The 22255-nt window shown below is 40.5% G+C and overlaps 1 protein-coding gene across 1 annotated transcript in view; it reads left to right on the plus strand.

Moving 5' to 3' along the window:
* The window catches only part of kcng2 (potassium voltage-gated channel, subfamily G, member 2), a 38743-nt gene that overhangs the window by 1793 nt on the left and 14695 nt on the right, over positions 1-22255 (plus strand). Inside the window, exon 2 of the mRNA XM_005942584.3 lies at positions 10308-11205. Coding sequence (XP_005942646.1) covers positions 10420-11205 — 786 coding nt within the window. The 5' untranslated portion in view covers positions 10308-10419. The remainder of the gene's footprint in view (positions 1-10307; positions 11206-22255) is intronic.

Below are 22255 nucleotides of genomic sequence, written 5' to 3' on the forward strand. Positions count from 1 at the left end.
CGATGTTTGTTCCCTAAACTCCATCTCCATCCTAACTGGCCCCACCATCAAATAGATACTTTCCATTGCAGCAATTTATTCAACCCATTATCTTCCCCTCCCTATCTCATGCTTTGAGAAATCCAGTCCTTTGAATTAGCTGATTGACACGGAATGTTGGGCTCAAAGGGAAGGTTTCATTTTCAAATTGAAACGGTCACGTACTTATTAAACTTCTATAAAAAGTAGTAATGATGTAAAATTTGAGAGGATTTGGACGGACTTGTATGAAAGCAACTGGAGCAACTTTTTTTAAAAGAGAAAAACAGGCCCATGATTGATTCCATTATAAATAACGCATAAGTAAAAAGCACAGAGCAAAACACGCTGCTCAAAAAAGACACTTTTAAGTCTGCTGTGTTGCTATTAGATGCCTCCTGACAGAGAATACACAGAATAAAGCTAAAAGTTAGATCCAAAACCTCAGCACTGATACAGTGTGGCTAACACTCTACAGATGCACAAAAGACAACACAATCAAAATGTTGCATGAAAAGGAGAATTTACTGCATCACAGTTTGTTTCAGCTGTTGGCCCTGCAGCCGGAAATCTTGACCACCACTTGTTTAGTGTTCAGTTGCCCCAGTGTGTGAGCGTTTGTCATTTTTTACATGAAAAAGATTAAAAATAAATCAATAAAAGAGCTCCCTAAAATTTGGCTGTGCAGGTGGTTCATCAATTACTCATAATTTGAGCTGAAGAATGGAAGGCTGCTGGCTGTAGCAAGCAGCTAGGCTGACCACATTGTGTGCTTGTGAGTCAAAATAATTGAGTGCAGTCAATGGACACAACTGTGTTTTTTCCCCCTCTTAAGCTGCTGAGGTGTAAGTTTCCCTAATCTAAACTCTGTGCCTGCACATACGCAATTTCTGGCTTCTGAAAATTGTTTTTCCAAGTCATGGCAATCAAAAGATCCAAAATAATTACAAGGTAATGATTTAATGTGCATGAAAGTATCTCTAAATGAAAGAATGCACCCTGTAGTACTGCCACTAAGCACCTCAAGGACACTTTTAGAAGCCCCCTCAGGAACATCACAAGAATGATGATGCAATGAGCTGAAAAAATACTGGCGGCCAGAGATACCCCTCAGTCTCCCAGTCTCCACCTATAATATGAATTTCAAAATTCTCAAGTGATCACATTCACAAGATTTTCAGAAAACTTGACCTCTGACCCGAGGTCAAAGTTGACATGACATGTTTACTGTATGTTGACAATCGCACCACACTTGTAAGGCTAATAATATAAAACTTTTTGTCAGTTTTCAACAAATAAATCATGAATCATGTTGACCTTAAAGACCTTGATGTAAGGCAACTTTTTATGGACTGTGAACATGACCCCACAAAGTTTTATTGGTATTCAAAACCTTTTAACCTATCGTGTTTACAGGTAGAACAACAGGCACACAAACACTTCCAAATAATTGATTAATTGTTGTTGAAGTTGGACAGCTCCGTACATTCATCTTTGAGCTCTAGTAGTAGAGCGCAAAGATTAGCTTTGCACTATTCTCAGTTTAAATGTAACCCTTTTTAAGCCATACTAGGCTTTGATGCTACCCTTTGGGTTCTTCCATTGCCAGAAAAAATCATTTTAGTTTCCTTCCCTCTCACTTTAAACCAACTTTCTTCTGATTGGCTGGATCTGGCAACAGAGAGTTCTACATAAATCCAAGGAGCTGAAATGGAGCGTCTAGAATTGTCAGCAGCCTGAGCTTCTGGCTCACAGGGGTTTCTTTTGCATACATATACCTCATTATTTGACGCTTTTCCCATGTTTAATATGATCCTGTGCCACTGTAACAGTATAAAGAAGAGTATTATAGATTCAGTTGAATCACAATAATCAGTTGCTGCAGCCTTAGTGTTTTTCTTTTAGCTACAAAATGTACTTTGATCAAACTTACAGTGAGTGCAGTGTAGGTGGGTCAGTGCTGCAAGGCTCATTTCTGCCTTTGCATCTCTTTCCCGGTCTGATCTGCAAAGCTGGATCTCCAAAATATTCCGGTTCAAAATGAACAGTCGTGCAAGTGCATTTTTTAAGCTTTCAAAGCTGTGTACATAAATAATAGGCTTTGGGTTACGGAAAGCCAGCCCATTTAGCCCATTTATAATTCACAGTGTGGAAAGCATCCCATACTGGTTTGCCAGTTTCAATTATGAACATTAGGTATTGAATCCATAACAAAGGATCTGTTAAGTGAGACAAAACCTGGCTGGACAAAACCATCAGCTTCCATGAGTCATAATCTAATAGGTACTCTGTGCTGCTTCCCCTGAGTGGTACATATGTAATTATGCCGTGAGAAGCACTCTTTCTGTGATTATTGCAGTTTGCGTCATTCTAGATTATGAAATAATTTTCTCAGAGATGATTGCTGCACCTATACTGCTGGCAAGAAACTCAACGGTGCTCATAATTTCGAGCAGGGCTTTCAGCGGCCAAAAAGTCATCCAGAGGGTAACCATCAGTGATTTAGCAGCCGGTCAGGTGAAGGTTCGGTGTCAGTCAAAACAGACGTCTGCTTCAGGCCTTTAACAAAGACGGAGGCTGAGTGGATGTGGGAAGGCAAATGCATCAGTGATGCGAGGATGGCATATTTATGCAAAGACTCATGTAAATTGTATTTTCATGAGCAGTTGGAGGTAAAAGAGCAATTCACATTTCAAGAGTTCTCTGTCTTCTTCACTTATTATTTCTGAAGAGGGACAGAGAGAAAGGTGACTCTTTTACTTTTGATTGCACAGATCCAATATTTGGGGTTGAAGGTCACCTGGTGCGACAAAAGCCTTTTTTATTAAAAATAAAAGGCTGTAACTGTAACTTGAGCTGTGATACCTCAACCTATTGGAGATGTTGGATGTCCTGTTTTATTAAATTAGAATTGCTCTGGAATTGAGAACTACTGGATCAATGTGCTAAAGCCAGAGCATCCTCATCCCATCCCATAACATACCGACGATTTATCACGTCCCGACGCGCCTCACAGTAACGCTCGTGGCGGTAACACATGCTACAGCCATCTATTCCAGCCCTAACCCTAACCTTGGCCCTATCAGATGGTGTTTTCCAAAGTGATTTATGATCAGCGCATAAAACACATTAACATGTATAGATTCAGTCCAAATGGCCCTCATGCCTCTGAATGTGCAACATACCGGCGGTATGTGACGACCTGGGATGAGAACGAGTTGGCTAAAGTTAAAAATTAGACTAAGTGTCCAAAATCATTCATTTCACTACCTCCTGCCCCGTATACATGTTTAGGGTGTTCTGTGTGGTGGATTATAGGGAGCACATCTGATAAATTAAAAACCACTTAGATCCATAGATAATGTATAAAAGATAAAAGAAAATGGAGCCTGTGTTTTCTCTAATGGTCAACAGGGGCCAGCTCCTCTGGATCCATAGAGAGTAAAAGGCAGCTTGGCTTTCTTGATCCATTCCCTAAATCAGCACTATCCTGATGAGTTTGCTGTCCTAAATCAATGGTTTCTAGTCTTACTGAATACAAGATGATATGCATTTTAGAAATGCTAGCCCTATTAGTGTTGAAAGGATGATTAAAAAAAAGGATTCACTTAAGTCTGGAGCAAACTTTTCGCCAGTGCACGATTGAGTATGCAGAGTCCATACATCTGTTTTCAAAAAGCTCAGATGACAGTGGCCAAATGTTCTGTTCAAAGTTTAACATCCATATTATGCTACATCCATTTTAAATGGCCAAGTACGTTAATATCAACATGCAGCGAATATATGTTTACTGCATGGTTTGTTATGTCCATCTGGGATGTTTCTACGATGTACATCGATAATGCAGCGGCCGTTATGTTTAGTGTGGTATTGTGAGCACTGCCATAAGAATGATGGTGCCAAAAAACAAAGTGAGGCTTATAATAAAAACCCCCAAATTAAATAAAGATTGTTATAAGTCCTTCTGTGTAAAAGTAGGTGAGATATTTTGTCTTAGATATGAACCGCCTGCTATGGCTTGGGGAAATGCCAGGAGGGCCATCAGTGTATATAGGACTCACTACACTAGATACGTTTTAATCGATATTAATGTTCTTTTTCCAATAAAGGAATGAATAACTTCCTCATCTAGTTTTTTCTCAAACATCTAAAACTACAAGACTTTAAACAGATGTTTTGAGTTTTGAAGATCCTACACCTTAAAAAGAAACAGGTTTTATTTGTGTCTTTTTGTGTCTAATTAGAATTGGGACTGAACTAACTCTTGTTGAGTTTTATTGGAAGGACTAGTTACAGCTTTTCATTTTTAAGGGGATAAAGAGACTGAAAAACTAAGCTGGATGTGTACAGGGTCGTTCTAAAAGAACAACTAAGCTTAGCAGAGTACCCCGCAATGCTCGGCAAGCTTGCTTTTCTACATTCATAGCTGATCACAAGAACAACCCACACACTTTTCTCTACTATCAGCTGCCTTCTTACCCTAAAGCTAAACCTATTTAACCTCACTTCAAGATGTGAGGGCTCTGCAGTCTCTTTCAGAGATATCATGAATACCATCAGACAGGATATTTGAACAAAAACGTATTTTGTGTACATGCTACGAGAAGACGCTCTGCCCTTCTTCTCAGCGATGAAATATAATTGAAACTGTCAACAAAGCTCTGCTTGGAGATGTGGGCGGTGAGCGATCTTAAAACATGTGATCTTGACCCCAAGTTTGTGGCTGTCTTGAGTATGTTGAGCTAAAAACTGAAAAATCAGTCTTTGCTCACAGGCAGCTGCTTTACCTGCAGCTCTTTAACCCTGCTGTTATTAAACAGCTGCAAAAGGAAACTGATGTGAACCCTTTGAGTTTTCTGTGGTCTATGAGACAGACTTTACATTACACGAATGTCCAGTGTTTATTTGAGAAATTCGAGTCTGTTCTGATTGCAGTAAAACTAGAGCTTAATGGACAGAGGATTTTTAAGACTGATACCAGTACTGATATTTGGTGAAATTGGCCATTATTTTTTTTCTCAGAAACACTAAATTTAAATATTTGATATATTTAGATATTTCTGAGTCCTTACTAAGATAATATGCCACTACCATTTAAAATATTAAGATGTTGGTTTATTTTAATACCAATACTGTATTTCGGCAGATAGACAAAAACTAATATGTATGCAGGACTGATATAATAGGCAGAGAAGCTTAACTTTATTTGGGGGGGAGGGGGGGGGGTTATTATGATAATTATGATCACTGCTCATGCAGTTGTGCTCATAAGTTTACATACCCTGGCAGAATTTATGACGTCTCAACCATTTTTCAGAGAATATGAATCATAACACAAAAACTTTAATGTCACTCATGGTTAGTGGTTGGCTCAAGCCATTTATTGTCAAACAACTGTGTTTACTCGTTTTAAATAGTAATCACTACACAAACTACCCAAATGACCCTGATCAATGGTTACACAGCCTGGTGATTTGGTCTAATAACATGCACACGACTTGAAACAAAAAGGTAAGAATGGCTATTAAAGATAAACATCTTCACCTGTGATCTGTTTGCTTGTAATTGGTGGGTGTGTATAAAAGGTCAGTGACTTTCTGGACTCCTGACAGACTCCAGTGCTGCTGTACTGATGCTTTTTGGATTCAAAGTCATGGGTAAAGCAAAAGAATTGTCAAAGAATCTGCGGGAAAAGGTAGCTGAACTCTATAGAACAGGAAAGGGGTATAAGAAAATGTCAAAACAATCAGCAGTGTTCAAACTCTAATTGCAAAGTAGAAAATTAGGGGTTCTGTTGAAACCAATGCATGGTCAGGTGGACCAACTAAAATTTCAGCCACAACTGTCAGAAAAACTGTTCAGGATACAAAGAAAAACCCAGAAATAACTTCAGGTGAAATACAGGACTCTCTGAAAAAATGTGGTGTGGCTGTTTCAAGATGCACAATAAACACAATAAACAACATTTTGTAAGTGTTCCACTTACACAGAGACGAGCATCAAACCTTCTGGAACAAAGTCATTTGGAGTGATGAGACGAAAATGGAACTTTTTGGCCAAAACCATAAACACTACATTTGGAGAGGATTTAACAAGGCCTGTAATGAAAGGTACACCACTCCTACTGTGAAACTTGTTGGTGGATCACTAATGTTTCAGGGATGTGTGAGCTACATAGGCGAAGGGAATTTGGTCAGAAGTGATGGCGATATGAGTGCAGTAAGTTATCAAAAAAAAAAAAAAAATACTGGAGAAAAATTTGCACTCGTCAGCTCGGAAGCTGTGCATTGCAACATGTGAATGATCCAAAACAGAAGGCCAAGTCGACCTCTGGCTACAGCAAAATGAAGCGAATGTTCTGGAGTGGCCATCTCATTATCACTGAACCAATCTGAGTTCATGCAAGACAGCCCAAGAATTTATAGGAACTGGAAGCTTTTTACCAGTAAGAATGGGAAGCTTTACCATCTGAGAAGATAAAAAGCCGCATCCACAACTACCAGAAAAGACTTAAAGATGTGATTGATGTTAAAGGGGGCAAAGCACAGTATTAAGAACTGAGGTATGTAAGCTTTTGATCAGAGTCATTTGGGTAGTTTGTGTAGTGATTATGATTTAAAAAGAGTAAACACAGTTATCTGACAATAAATGGCTTCAGCCAACAACTAACCATGAGTGAAATTAAAGTTTTTTTCGTTGTTATGATTTATATGCTCTGAAAAATGGTTAAGAAATCATGAATTCTGGCAGTGTATGTAAACTTATGAGCAAAATATTATATTTAGAATTTTTAGATAATCGGGGAGGGGCCTCATCAGATTCAGCAAAACAGTGAACATCAAAAAACATTGTTAATGAAGACTACACATCAGCAAATGCAGTCTGGTGGCCAAACTCTTGCTGCAAATGCTTTAATGTTTCATTTACTTGGCTAGAAATGTAGGATTTCCACGACTAAATAAATCCTTATTTGACATGTTATTCGTTTGTGGTTTGCCATCTTCCTATATAGCTTGAATTTATTCTCTCTGTACTTTTTTAGCCACCCTGGGGTGCAGTGTCATGCTCAATAAACTGCTCCTGTCAGAACCACTTTTTTGAGTTGCTGTAGAGGTGACGCTCTCTGAACCCCACCCCGGGAGAAAACGACCTGTTTCAGACTGATTGGCCCCACAAATAGAAGAGGAAACTGAGGATAGCTAGAGGGGTCCAACTCTTAATTTGTTGTGACGATATTCCGAGTCTCTCTACATCAGCTCCACTGCCTCGGGTACAGTCCAGTCATTCTCAGCAAACAGGATCACAGGCCTTTGCTATACATATGTGTGGTTTATGTGTGCAAATACTCATGTTACGTAAAGCAAAGGGTTATAAACTGAACACAACAAATATGTAATTAGAGTCAAAGAGTTTCTGAAGATGAGAAAAGATGTGCAAAGAAGCAACGAAGAAGTGACACGTTTGTCTGTGTGATCAGCAAGTGATGACACAAGTCTGATTCAGCAACAACAGCAGGCATTCAGGCATCACTGCAAAACTCAATCAGAAATGTGCAAAAGCAAGACTTCTTGCTTCAACAGCACTGATTTGTAGGTAGATTGTTTTTACAAACAAACAAACAAACAAACAAACAGTTTTGCTGTTATTTTCAGAAGATGATCTTTGGACAGATACTGAACCCCAAGTAGTCCTATCAAGAATTCATCCCAGTGTGAATGTTACATAGAAAGCACTTAGGCATAGAAAAAAGTGTTTGTTTGAATAGGTCTGAGTAGGTGAATGAGGCATGCTTATAAATGCTTCGAGTGCCTCAGTAGTGTAGAAAAGCACACAGTTCATTTGCCATTTATAAGAAATAAGGTAATGCTTCCTCATCAAATGTGCTTGGACAGCAGAAAAACTAATTGTTATCAATATGTGGTATCGCTGTTATGTTAAACATGGCTCTGGAACTGGCATTAAATGCATCTGAAGGAAATCAAGGAAGCTGGAGTACCTGGAGTGAACACACAAACACGGGGAGAACATGCAAACTCCAGACAGAAAGACCTTGGCCTGTTGGGTGTAATTGAACTCAGGACCTTCTTCCTGTGAGGCACTGTGCCACTGTGCTGCCTAGAATGAATGGAGAGACAAAATACCAATCAAAAGTCCTGCATATCCTTGAGTGAAATAAGCATTTGATCCCCTATAACCCAGCCTGAATTCTGGCTCCCAAAGATCGGCTGTGCGGCCATGAGTCATGCAGATTACAAACAATCAGCATATCATAATTACAGATACGCCTGATCGAATTTCATTATGTGGATAAATCAAACGTGTCCACAGAATCAATTCCTTCCATTCCAACCTCTCCAGCACCATGGGCAAGAACAAAGAGCTGTCAAAGAATGTCAGGGACAAGACTGTAGAACTTCACACGACTGTAATGGGCTACAAGAACATCAGCAAGAGGCTTAGTGAGAAGGTGACAAAGGTTGATGTGATTAATCTGAAATAGAAGAAATATAAAATGAGCATCAATTGCCCTCAGTCTGGAACCATGCAATGTGGTCGAATGAAACCGAAATCAAATAAACTGGCATCAATTTGATCTGCCATGTTTAGAGGAAGACAAATGGTAAGTATGAGCCAAAGACTACTATCCCTGCTGTCAAGCACAGCTTTGCAGCTGTTTTTCTGCTGAGGCTACATGGTAACATTCATTCATGGAGGTACCAGTGGATGGAGCCATGCCCTGTAAAGTCTTGGAGGAGAACCTCTTTCCCTCAGCCAGAACACTGAAGATGGGCCTTACATGGGCCTTCTAGCGTGACAGTGACCCAAAACATACCCTCAAGCCAACAAAATGTCTAAAAAATAAGCACATTAAAGTCATGGAGCCAGTCTCCCGATCTCAGTCCTACAGGAAATCTGTGGAGGGAGCTGAAACTGATATGTGCAAACCTGGCGATCAACTACGAGAAACGCTTCCATCGAGGGTTTCTCCAACAAATTCTAAGACATATTTTGCTTGAGGATCAAAGACTTATTTCACTCACATGCAAATCAATTCATTAATTTGAGGTAAAACAGTAAAAAAAAAACACTTTGATGAACATAAAATATTGAACAGTATTTTAATGTCATGTGTTGTAGGTAGATCCTCTCCTGTGTTCGTGTTCGTCTCAGTGTGCTGCGATTGGGCCTGTGTGATGTTCTACATTTCCTACAGGATAATAAAGCGAACTTTTCACAGCCTGCTGATGCAGTGAATAGAAAAACATTATTCATTTCTCTGCTTTGATTTCAAACCTCAGCATGAAGTCTAGTTGCTTTTCTCTGAGCTTACGCTGCTGTTTGACTCCACATCATTTTATACAGCTATGGAAAAAATCTGACTCTTGACTGAGGTGTTTTTTTTCTTAAAAACTTTTCATCTATGTGTTCCATCTTCAGGCCAGCCAGAAAAGGAGTTAAAAGCCATGATTGCAGCTATTACTTGGTTTACTCTTGCAGCTTAAAATATACTTGGCTAGCCTGATGATATAAGTCACAAGTACAGAGAGGTCAGCTTGAAGAAAGTGAGTTACCAGTTTCATAATGCCAGGAAGTTTTCCAAAGACTGGGAACTTTCTGAAGCTCTAATAGTTCCCCAGACACATTAGTTTCCACTACTGCTCAGTGGGTAGGTCTGGATCTCCTGTGTGGAGTTTGCATGTTCTCTTTATGCCTGTTTCCTTTTGAAAAACATACTCATTCATGCCACTTCTCTAGGCCTCTCCCAGGATTTCATAAAAGCCCCTTAAATAGGTAAATCAGTTTGCTGATGCTTCTAAGTGGGTCATCTCTTTTTACATAATTTTTGTGTAGGATAGTGGAAAACGGGTAGACATGCGAGACAACGAAAAAAAACCCACTTCCCGTACACACATGGATCTACCAGCATTTCTGTGCAATCAAATGCAATAAGTAATGTCAGTCACTTCTGTAATCCTCTGTCTTCCTCTTTTACATAATTCAAAGCAGAGTACTCTCTGAGCACCTAGCACCACCTAATAGGCTTCATTAGCTTCCTCCATCTTTGACTCTACAGCTTCTCATTCACCTTTGAGTAAATCTACTAATTGCTGCTGTTACGTTCAGATGAACTGATACATTTTAGTGCTGTGTGCAAATAAAAAGTGATGACGGTGCGAAGAATGAAATCAAAGTTGCTGTCTGACCTTCACAAACCTGTCTAAATGCTCTGCATTGGCCACGAGCATGTACCTGATGTCACTTAGATATTTGTCTTTTCTGTCATACAGAGACGCACTGTGCTGCTGAATGGGTGACGAGCTGCGACTCACGTCACCAGCCCTGTGAAACCACCTCCCATCGCATCGTGCGGGACAGGATTCCCCCAGCAGAGCTGCAGGGATGTACCAGGAGGTGGCCTTCCTGGCAGGGAGCACTGATCACCAGTTCACCACATTCCAGTTTAAACGCTTGGAGAACCCACAAGAAGTCACATCCAAGAAGGGGTTGTTCTATAAGCGCGCTCAGCTCCTGCTTCAGCCTCAGTCTCACCGAGAGGATGGAGGTGAGATTGACCTGGCGGATGGGGCAGCCATCATCAATGTGGGTGGCATTAAGTACTACATCCCCTGGTCCACGCTGGATGAGTTCCCTCTGACGCGACTGGGGAAGCTACGGGCTTGTAGCAACGAAGCAGAGATCATGGACCTGTGTGATGATTACGACGGCAGCTGCAACGAGTACTTTTTCGACCGAAACCCGTCAGCTTTCCGCATCATCGTGACTTTCCTGGCAGCGGGAAAACTGAGGCTCCTGAGGGAGATGTGTGCATTGTCCTTCCAGGAGGAGCTGCTGTACTGGGGGGTGGAGGAGAACAACCTGGACTGGTGCTGCCTCAGGAAGCTGCGATTAAGGCAGGAGGAGTACAAAGAGCAGCAGAGGCTGGAGGAGGAGGAGGGGGCCGAGCTCAACTCACCGCAGTCCTGCGAGGAGACCCAGCAGCCTGTGGAAGGACCAGAGGAGACCTTTTCAGGAGGCTGCATGCGGAGGCTGAGGGACATGGTGGAGAACCCCCACTCGGGCCTTCCAGGGAAGATCTTCGCCTGCCTCTCGGTCTTATTTGTAGCCATCACTGCTGTGACCCTGTGTGTCAGCACCATGCCCGACCTCAGAGAGGAGGAGGAGAGAGTGAGTTCTCTTCAGAAATAACTTTTTTTTTCAAAATACAGTGAGGTCAATAAGTATTGTGTGATTTTGCAAGTTATCTTACTTAGAGATCATGGAGGGGTCTACAATTTTCAGCAGAGGTGCATTTCCACTGTGAGAGACAGAATCTAAAAAGAAAAATCCGGAAATCACATTGTATGATTTTTGAACAATTAATTTGTGAATTACTGTGTCAAATAAGTAGTTGATCACTTGTTTATTGGCCAGATTTCTGACGCTCAAAGATCTGTTATTTTTCTTTCAAATAGTCCAGCTAAACTCTGCTCATGATTCTAAATTTGTAGCACCTGTTTGAGGTTGTTAGCTGTCATAAAGACACCTGTGCACCCCACAATCAGCCAAAGTCTAAGTAGCAACATGGGTAAAACCAAAGAGCTGTCAAAAGACACAAGAAACAAAATTGTAGACCTTCACAAAGCTGGAAAGGGCTACAATTGCCAAGCAGCTTGGTGAAAAAAGAACAACTGCCAGAAAATGGAAGAGGCTAATGATGACTGTCAATGTCCCTCGGACTGGGGCCCCACGGAAGATCTCTCCTCGTGGGGTTTCAATGATGCTAAGAATGGTGAAGAATCAGCCCAGAACTACACGGGAGGAGCTGGTCAATGCCGTGAAGACAGCTGGGACCATCGTTTCCAAGGCTACTGTCAGTAATACACTAAGACGTCATGGTTTAAAATTGCATTGCATGGAAGGTTCCCCTGCTTAAGTCAGCCCATGCCCAGGTCCGTCTGAAGTTTGCCAGGGACCATCTGGATGATCCAGAGGAGTCATGGGAGAAAGTCCTATGGTCAGATGAGACCAAAGTAGAACATTTTGGTCTTAACTCCATTCGCCATTTTGGAGGAAGAAGAATGATGGGTATCATCCCAATAATACCATACCTACTGTGAAGCATGGGGCTGGAAGCATCATGCTCTGGGGGTGTTTTCCTGCTCAGAGGACAGGACGACTGCACTGTATTAAGGAGAGAATGAATGGGGCCATGTATTGTGACATATTGGGCAAAAACCTCCTTCCCTCAGTCAGAGCATTAAAGATGGGTTGTGGCTGGGTCTTCCAACATGACAATGACCCAAAGCACGCAGCCAGGAAAACCAAGGAGTGGCTCCGTAAGAAGCATATCAAGGTTCTGGAGTGGCCTAGCCAGTCTCTAGACCTAAATCCAATAGAAAATCTTTGGAGGGAGCTGAAACTCCGTGTTGCTCAGCGACAGCCCCGAAACTGATCTAGAGAAGATCTGTATGGAGGAGTGGGACAAAATCCCTCCCTGAACTACAGGAACCGTTTGACCTCTGTAATTGTTAACAAAGGCTTCTGTATCAATATCTAACATTTTTTGACTTAAGTGATCAAATATTTATTTGACACAGTAATTCACAAATAAATTGTTCAAAAATCATACAATGTGATTTCTGTATTTTTCTTTTTAGATTCTGTGTCTCACAGTGGAAATGCACCTCTGCTGAAAATATTAGACCCCTCCATGATTTCTAAGTAAGAGAACTTGCAAATCTTTCCAGATCCACAGATTTTAATTGAAATTATTCAAAAATTCCTAACTGGTTTCCAGAATGAAGCCTTTTTGAGTTACTGCTTTGCTTTTATTCAGTAAAAACTGCAGCGCTGGGCACCAGAATATCTATTATTAGAAATCATGACTAAATCCAAAGGTGGCATCTCTGAACTTTAGAAGATAAGACAGGATTTCCTCACTAAGTTTAGACAAACAGATAGCAGTCATGGATTCTGGCTCCCACTCAGCGCTGATCCAGTATAGCAGCAGATTCTTTATGAGGAACACCACAGTTATGGCTTTACACACAAAAACAATCTTTAAGTCTGATGGGAAGGGAACCCTGTCCTAGGAATTCTCTTTGTTTCAGTATAGCCTCAGGCTGTATGTGCTGTACAGCTGCTTCAGTAAAATTCAGATTATGTTGATGCAGCAGCCCACATACTGAGGCAAAGGCTCAGGCACAACAGCTCAGGCTTCGTCTCCCCTCACTCGAATACCAGATTATTGAGAGGCTCCCTTCACAGTCTCTGCATATGTTATTACACAGCAACACATGATATATGTTCTCTCCTATATGGAATAAGTGAAGCAAGTGCCTTACAAGGACGATAACGAGGCTCTGTATTCATCTTTAAAAGAATAAATGGATTTAAATTTTTCATTAGCAGAATCCCACTGAATGTCTCTCCATGTGGCTGATTTTACTTGACCTGCTTCAAAAAATGAATATGAATTGAGCTCATTATTGTTATATAACACCGTGACATGCTAATCTGTACAGTTAGCAGCTGTATACTTTAAACCATAACAAGACCAAGTGACCAGTAAACACAGTGTGAGCACTAACTGGAAATACACACATACATATTAATATTAGTGCTGTCAGCGTTAATCTCGTTAAAATGATGTTAATGCATAACCGCATTAATACGGCAAATTTCTGTTAGCTAGTTAACGCGGATTGCCCCGTGCGTGGGGCTGCACGGTGCTAATGCGTTAACGAGCTAACAGAGATTTGCCGTATTAATGCGGTTATGCATTAACATCATTTTCACGAGATTAACGCTGACAGCACTAATATTAATATTATGAAACATTCTAATAAATTAGAGAAAACTGCTCACTTCTAAGTACTCAATGATACTTTACATTGTAAGGAAAATAAATTAGAGAAATCTGGCAATTTCTCTTCTGCCAGCACTTCTTGACTGTCACAGTAACTCATTCTTCAGCATGTCTTTTATCCATCTTTGTAAAAAATCTAAAGAAGCATGTGCACTATTTTAGAACAGGATATCAAAATGTCTGCAATTTGAACAAATATTCGCAACAGAATAGTTTGCAAGCACAGAAAAAGATGCTGAAGAAACTGCAGCAGCAGGGAAACTTACATCATCGTTCCACCTCAGTTTCTCTGACATCCATAAATGTTGCCATAACTTAGCACTGACATGTGTGAGCTACTGCAGCACTTTGCTTAGTACTTTTAATAGCTGGTAAAAGTACCCTAAGTGAATATACTTTAACGACTTTTAACTTTTTATATATATATTTTTAAACTGATCTACATTTCAGCCTTACTCTTGGAATTGCTGGTCTCGATTTGGGCGGTTTGTGTTTCCAGCTGGCACTCAGGCCTCACTTCACTGTGTTGTATGTTCAGTCAACCGATCACTAAATATGCAGCGTTCCCTTGCAGTGAATCACAGCTACAGCAGCACTTCAGTCTGTACTTTCCTCCCGTATGGGCAAGGCAAACATTTTAAGGATGTGTTTACATCTGTTAGCACAATGTTTGCGTAACTTGGAGTGTGTGGGCTACCGTGTGAGGAATTAGGCCATTAATTATCTTTTGCTACATATAATTAGTGTGGAGAAAAGAATGGCCTCAAAATGTCCTTTGAAAGAATGGCAACTCTAACTCCATCCACTCCATCCAACCACAACAATCAAAACCTTTTTTATGGTTCTGTTTGTGTATATCTTTCACTAAAAGGGGTTCACTACTAGTCAAAAAAAGAGCCTTGGAAATCTTGGAAGCCCAATTCTGCAATGAGTCTTGGGTTTTGTCAACATGGTGAACCTTGAACTTCAGTTTGTTTTCTTTTTGTTTTTGGAGAAAAAGACGCGCCCTGGCTTTAAACAGAATTGACCCTTGGGCATGAATTCATAATTCACAACCTCATGAGTGTCAAAGAAAATGATGAGCTTGGTCTTGGTTTTGCTGCTGACCCTCTTCAGTCTTGCCAACTGCTCTTTTACTATGAAGACTGATGTGAAGTCTGGTTATCGGGTCATAGCTGCACATCCAACCACACACCTCTGGTAATTCTGGACCTGAAGGTCCAGAGAGGCTTTCCCTAGGATCCCGTAGGATGACCTGACCTTCAGGAGATGCAACAAAATCCATTTTCAAAATTGATTTCCTGAACTAGGGCGAGAATGTTAGCAGTTTCCCTGATGGTTATCCTCAAAAGTCTCGGTTGCAGATTCTCCAGATTTCAAAGAGAATTTGATGTCGGCTTTCTGCCAGAGTTTGAGATCAGCGCTAAAACTGTAAATCTGCACCTGCAAAAGGTCACAAAAATGGAAACACTAGATGTCCAAATGTGAAACCACAACATCATGATGTATAAAGGAGGTCATGAGAGAGGTACAGGAGAGAGCGTCTGGTTTGGAGTTGCATTTCGGTCAGTGGTGTTGATAGAATTATGAACACAGAAAAGGACCATCAGAGACAGTACAATATGGAAAGCATCTGACAGGCAACAGTTTCATTGTCAACATGACAATCATCACACACAAATAAACACACTGCCAATGCAATGAAAGCATACCTGGATAGAAAAACACAAGAACACACAACAGAACACATGCAGAGCCCGAACTTCAACGCTATAGAAGCAGTGTGGGATCCTCTTGACAGAGAACAGATCAAAAGGCAGCCAACATCCAAAGAAGAGCTTTAAATGTCCTCCAGAAAGCCTGGAGAACTATTCCTGAAGACTGCTTAGACAGAGTTCAGGCTGCGTTCGAAAAAAAAAAAGGTGGTCATACCAAATATTGACTTACAAGCTTGTTAGAATTGTGCAAACTCCCTTTTTATCTTACATACTCTTTCTTTGCATGTTTGCACATTTCAATAAATTGCTGCACCTAGTTCCTGTTTTTCTATCAAGATGTAAAGAAATGAGATTTTTTCACAGTACTCTAGTTCCTACTCACAGCCGACTAATTGTGCTTTTTCTTATTTTGTTCAATTATAATGGTGGTTGTTTATGTTAAATATGTCCAAACTTCTGAATAAGAAGGTAAATGTATGTACAAAAATTCCTTGTGAGTAATAAAGCTTCGGCTTGCAGCATCTGAGATAGATTTTTCCACTCTTGGCTCGATATGTTATCAGTGTAGAGCTAATATTTCTAATGTGGTCATCTCAGGCACACAACTGTGAGCATAGAGGTGCAAAGAAAACACCAGGATTCTCAAAAAAACAAGTATTTTACAACAATCCTGATATATATATATATATGTGTATATATATGCCAGATAATATTCCAGTTCCAATTAAAAGCATAGCTTTATTTAGATAATTAAACCCATCTGCAGAGAAAACTAACCCAAAAGGTTATAAACATGGCAACATTGTTGCTAAAAAAAAGTCCTAATCAAAATATACTTGTACAAGAATATAGTTTTCCAAACCAAAATGTCAACACAGCATAAAATACACACAAAAATATGGATACAATAACTTTAGCAAAATAATTTTCTCCACTAAAGTGATCACAGATTTAAAAAATGCAGAAACACTCCTTAACTAAGTGAAAGAAAAAATCCTCAAATGAATCATTCTAAGAATTTATAATGATCCCGAAAACAATTTAAAAATAGTTTTTCATTCAAGCCTTCAGGGCTTTCAGTGTGTAGTGCATGAATACTCTTCCCTTGTAGCAAAGCTCTTTGTCAGTCAGCTCATCTTTTAGGAGGAGGCCTTGGAAATGAAGGAATTGGTATGATGGCCACTGAGCACACAAATAATATAATAAAGAATCCCAAGGATCATGACGTTTAGTCCTCTTTTTTAACCTAAGTATGCCAGCCCACAGGGACAGGTCAACAAATGGACCCCAAATTTGGTTTTACAAGAAATCCTGATTTTGGTTTTAAACTTCCTGCCAGTGTGGCGGTGCAAGAAACGACACTCTTTGATCATAACACAGTTTAGATGTGGGAAATGGCCACACAGTAAACTGGATACGGAAGATGAGGAAGGCTGAGGAGATTCACGCCAATCAGTCCTGACTAATGGGCACATTTGTTTGCAAAAAAATAGATATTCATACAGAAGCAAACTATGGAGGGGTCAAAAGATAAAACATGCCAGTGTTTACTAATAATACTTAAGACCACCACCTGTCGCAAGAGGGAGACATCATAGCAGCCACTACCAAATACCAAATGCAAAAAATAGACAAAGGGGGGGGGGGAGAGATTATGGTGTCTGGTTGTTTTCCACGAGTTGGGCTTGGCCCCTAAGTTCCAGTGAAAAGGAACTCTTAGTGCTTCAGAATACCAAGACATTTTGGAAATTTCACGCTCCCAATATTGTGGGAACATTTTGTGCACACCAGTACACAAAGCAAGGTCCATAAAGACATGGATGAGCGAGTTTGCTGTGGAGGAACTTGACTGGCCTACACAGTCCTGACCTCAGCCTGACAGAACATCTTTGGGATGAATTAGAGCGAAAACTGTGAGCCAGATTTTATCATCCAACCTCAGTGTCCGACCTGACAAAAGTACTTCTCAAACAATGGTCAGAAATTCCCATAAACACTCCTAAACCTTGTTTAAAGCCTTTCCAGAATGGTTGAAGGTGTTATAGCTGCAAAGGGTGGGCCGGGATTTTACTCAAGTCCATACGTGTGTGAGAAGGCAGACATGTAAATACATTTGACAATATAATTTATCTATACTGCATTTTCTTTTCACTCTTAATGATTCATGGAGAACCCTTTATCAAACTCGGACGATGGTAACTGCTGTTGGTTTGTTGGTCTGTTCCAGTCTGTTTTCTATAAATGCATGCATCAAAGTTGGCCTAAGAGGAGCTAATTCACAATAGCTGATTTCAGACCCAGTATCAGATAAATGAGGATTATTTTAAACTATTGATTCTAATAGTCTAGTAGAGTTCAAGAATAAAAAATATAAAGTTGTTTGGTAGAAACCTTGCGATCATATGTGTATCCCAGATCATAGGCCTAGCCCTTTAATGGCAGTATACCCTAGAGAAGATGTATGATTATTACAAACTGAGAGGAAATGCTGTACGTTCAAAACAATACAAAGCTTGAACCTGTAAAATTGTGAAATAACGCGATGATGCTCATAACTTGCAGTCTCTGAGCTCTAATTAGGTCTAAAAGTGCAAGGAGATTGGATTCACTTGTTGCTGCATTTAGCTTTCATCTTGCAGGAAGGAAAGCACTGCCACCCCAGGCCTTTTCTGTCCCCCCAGCTAACTAGACATGTTGTCACAGTCAATGACAAGTGGAGCAAAAAAGCATATTAAAGCTGCCGATGTCTCCCTCTGGTTCCTTTTCATGTTCGCCTTTGCGTGAGAGACTTTGAGATCAGGCTGAGGAGAGTGTTTGTGTCACACTAATTCACCTCTTGAATGATGTCAAAAGACCTCAGTGTGATTATAAAGGGGCCATATGGCAGTTTTCCTTTTCTTAAAAGATCCATCTTCATCAACACAGCCGGGTGTGTTTGCATGTACGTAAGCTTGAACGGGAAAATCAGCCAGAAACAGAAAACAAGGTGAACGCTGACTGAAGACATCTGTCATTCTAAATCAAATTATTTTATTATCCAAGTCAGAAGAGGACTGATCAAGAAAACAGTATGTCATTGGACAGCTGAAAATTGTGTCATTGTGGCACTAATTAAACAACCGGGGCTTCCCTGGAATGTCTTGCAGATGGTGGTTCGTTAGGGCCGGGAAGCTGATTTGAAGCAGCTATAGGAGGCAACCCCCAAACCCAGAATTTTACGGTATAATGAGACAGCTGTGTCATTCTTGACAAACCTACCATGTTAAACTGAGACAAACCACAGTGTGCCACTCCCCCCAACGTATTTTTAAGTATCAGAAGTTAGAGACAGAGAATAAAATAAAAGAGTCACTTTTGTTTACAGCTTCTGGTAAGAAATGTTAATTGGGCAATGTGCACATGCTCATAAATGAAAAATGAGATGAAGAAAAGTTTCTCACTCAGTGGTGCATAAAAAAAATATAGGTGTGATCGAGCTGTTATGTTCCCAACAGTCGTGGTGTACACCATGCTGTCGGAGTAATTGGCAGAAGAGAGTCTCCTTTCCTCCGTCAGTGTTTGTAGAAGAGTTTGGTCTGGAGAACTGATCAGCCACAACATTAGAACTGCAGACAGGTGAAACGATTAACGCTGATCATGCATCGTTAAATGCACTGCTCTGCTCAGGTGCTGGCATTTGTGTGGGTAGTATTATTACATGGGATGTGGTGACACCAAACCATCTTAATGAGCAGTTGAGCTGTTTAATGCTTCACCGGAACAAATGGACCAAAGTAAAACAGCATTTCAGGACTTTGTGTTGCTTTTCTCTGCTGACACTCTCTAGCATCTGGTCGTATTCTGCCCGGACTGTCGTGGACACTTCGTACCTTGCTGTCTGAGGAAGTGTTTCTTCTTCCTCTTTTTATTATTATTATTATTATTATTATTATTATTATTATTATTATTAATGGAAACTGGCACTAAGTGTTTAAAATGTGCATTATAGATGAAGAATATCCCTCCATGTTCTCCTAACTATCTAATTCGGGGTTGTGGTGGGCGGTGAAATCTAATTGCAGATTCAATGAAATGGGAAGCAGGTTACACCCTGGATAGGTTGCAGTACTAATACATAAAGACAGACAACCATTCACACTCACATTTAGGCTAATTTAGAATCACCAGTTAACCTAACCCTCTGCGTGTCTTTGGACTGTTGGGGGAAGCCAGTATTTTCGGAGAGAACTTCACACTGAAAGGTCCCAGGCTGGACCCAAACCCTGAAGCTTCTCGCAACAGTGCCACCCACCTCTCTAAAACTTTGGCTTTTTAGGAGCTTATAAAAACAAACTAACATCATGGTTAATAAAAAGTGGATGAAAAAAAATCCCAATTTCCAGGTCTGATCAGTCCGCAGGGTGGGGAACTCCAGGCCTGCAGGTTTTAGATCTCACCCTGGGTCTACACACCTTAATCAAATGACTAGTTCATTACCAGGCCTCTGGAGAACTGTTGAGACATGTTGAGGAGGTAATTTATCCATTTAAATCAGCTGTGTTGGATCAAGGACACATCTAAAACCTGCAGGACACTGGCCCTTGAGGCCTGGAGCAACCTCAGTCCACAGAGGAATAAGCCAACGTATCTGGTCTTGGCATTTTCAGCAGCATAGCACACCTTCTTATGTACAGGTCAGAGTTTCTGGTGACATGAGAGGAATCCATTCAGTGCTAGTCTGTTGGGTTTAATGTTTTGGCTCAGAAGTGAATCAGTTCTATGTGTAGACCCCTTCGTAGCACTAATGTCAGCATTTACCCAGCTAAACACTTTTCTTAGAATCTTCCAGTTGAATCCGCCCACTAACCCTCCTTCTCTATTACACTGCATCCTAATGGCTTTAATAGCCTGCCATTTAGATCTCAACAAATGTTCTGTACAAATTACACTAATGAAATGAAATGGCTTCTTAAATAGACAGGCTACCCAATTCAAGATTGTAATAATATATTGCAAAATTATTAGATAGAATGTTTATGATGCTTATGATGTGGCCCCAGTGTTGGCAATATAATTGATACTCTGCTTTATAAAACTAAACTTGGAATAACTTGTTGGCTGGTATATGATGCCACAATGTATCGTTTGATCAGCACTGCTCCTTGAATAGAATTTTACTGACGTAAATGAAATGTACACTCTTCATTTAAAAGTGATATTGTGGCCACACGGGTCAAAGGTATGCTCTAAACACAACACGGACAAACTGATTTTGATTCCGCAAGGTTGTAATGTACATTCAGTAAAGAGAGTTATTATAGGATTGGATTTAAAGGTCAAAACTAGATACAAACTGTTAGTCAGCTGTTTTGCTTTTAAATGCTGCACTGTGTCACTGGACACTTGCTAACTTGGAATAAAGTGGGCTTGCTCCAGGGTTTGACAACACGCTAAGAGTGGAAGAAGTGTCAGGAAACAATTACATAAATCAACATGATCATTTATTTGATCAGCTCAGCTGGCAACTGGCAAATCTGACATAGGGATATTTAAGCTACTTTAGCCTTCCCACAGTTGCTGCACTTCTTCATATCGCTTTCCATCACACTGACACCTCACTCTTCATTTAGTGTTGTATCTGACTTCATTAGTCTCACATCTGTTGACACTGATGAAAGCTCTGTTATGTGTTGGATCTTCTTGGCGCTCTCTCTGCTTCTGACGTGTGTGGGGAGGTGCCCGAATGTTATATTTACTGTACTTAAACTACCGTACTATTCAAGTCTCATACCACCCCTCATTTCTTTATCGTTTACTTCCAAGGAGTCAGACCTGTAATTTAAAGTGGTTTCAAGCAGTACTGTTGTATCTACATTAGCAGAGAACCAGTTTAAAACTGTATCTTTAGGCACTTTGTTACTACCAGCCTGACACATTAGACATCATTTGTTTTCATTCCTGTAGATGAATCTTAGAAAAATCTCAAAGATGACAGTGTGACACACGAAGGTATTCCCAAATACAAACAAAAAAACACAGGACCTGAGAGAGGGAAAACCTGCTCATACCAAGTACTTGTTAGATGGACAGAGAGGAGCAGCAGCTGGCACACATATTCAAATGCAGTTCTAGTTTGCCAGTAAATTAAATGACATTTCACTATTAACCAAGGGAGCGTTGCAACCTAAGCCCAGGAAGCCACAATGCACTCAATCTCTTTAGCCGGAGGAAAGAGTTTGGCTGAAACCGGAAGTTTTTAAGGCGTCGTCTTAGATGGAAAGCACTTAGCCTGTCTGTCTAATCTAATGTGGCTCTTAGAGAAGCATTCAGTGGCTCTCGCCTTTTTCTCTCTCTCACACAAGCAAAAAGAAAAAAAAAGAAGTTATATTGCATTTTAAATTTACTGACTCTCATCCCCACTCGCTGCATGAATGGGGCATTAAACATCTCAAGTGTTTCGTCGATTTCTTCCCTCAGAATCGCTTACTCTGTTCACATAAGCATCTTTGAAAACTGTCCTCTTGTCCCATTCATCACTACAGAGAGCCCCGGGTGTTGGTCTAACCTTTCAGTGACTCTGCCCAATGCCTCACTGGCCCATACACTCCACTGTGATGTAAATGCCAGCCACTTTAAAGTATAGCCCTGCCACAGTCATATATCCTCACAG

The sequence above is a fragment of the Haplochromis burtoni genome, unplaced genomic scaffold (genome assembly GCF_018398535.1).
Source record: "Haplochromis burtoni strain Fernald_Lab_line unplaced genomic scaffold, NCSU_Asbu1 Contig_340, whole genome shotgun sequence".
Classification (NCBI taxonomy): Eukaryota; Metazoa; Chordata; class Actinopteri; order Cichliformes; family Cichlidae; genus Haplochromis; species Haplochromis burtoni.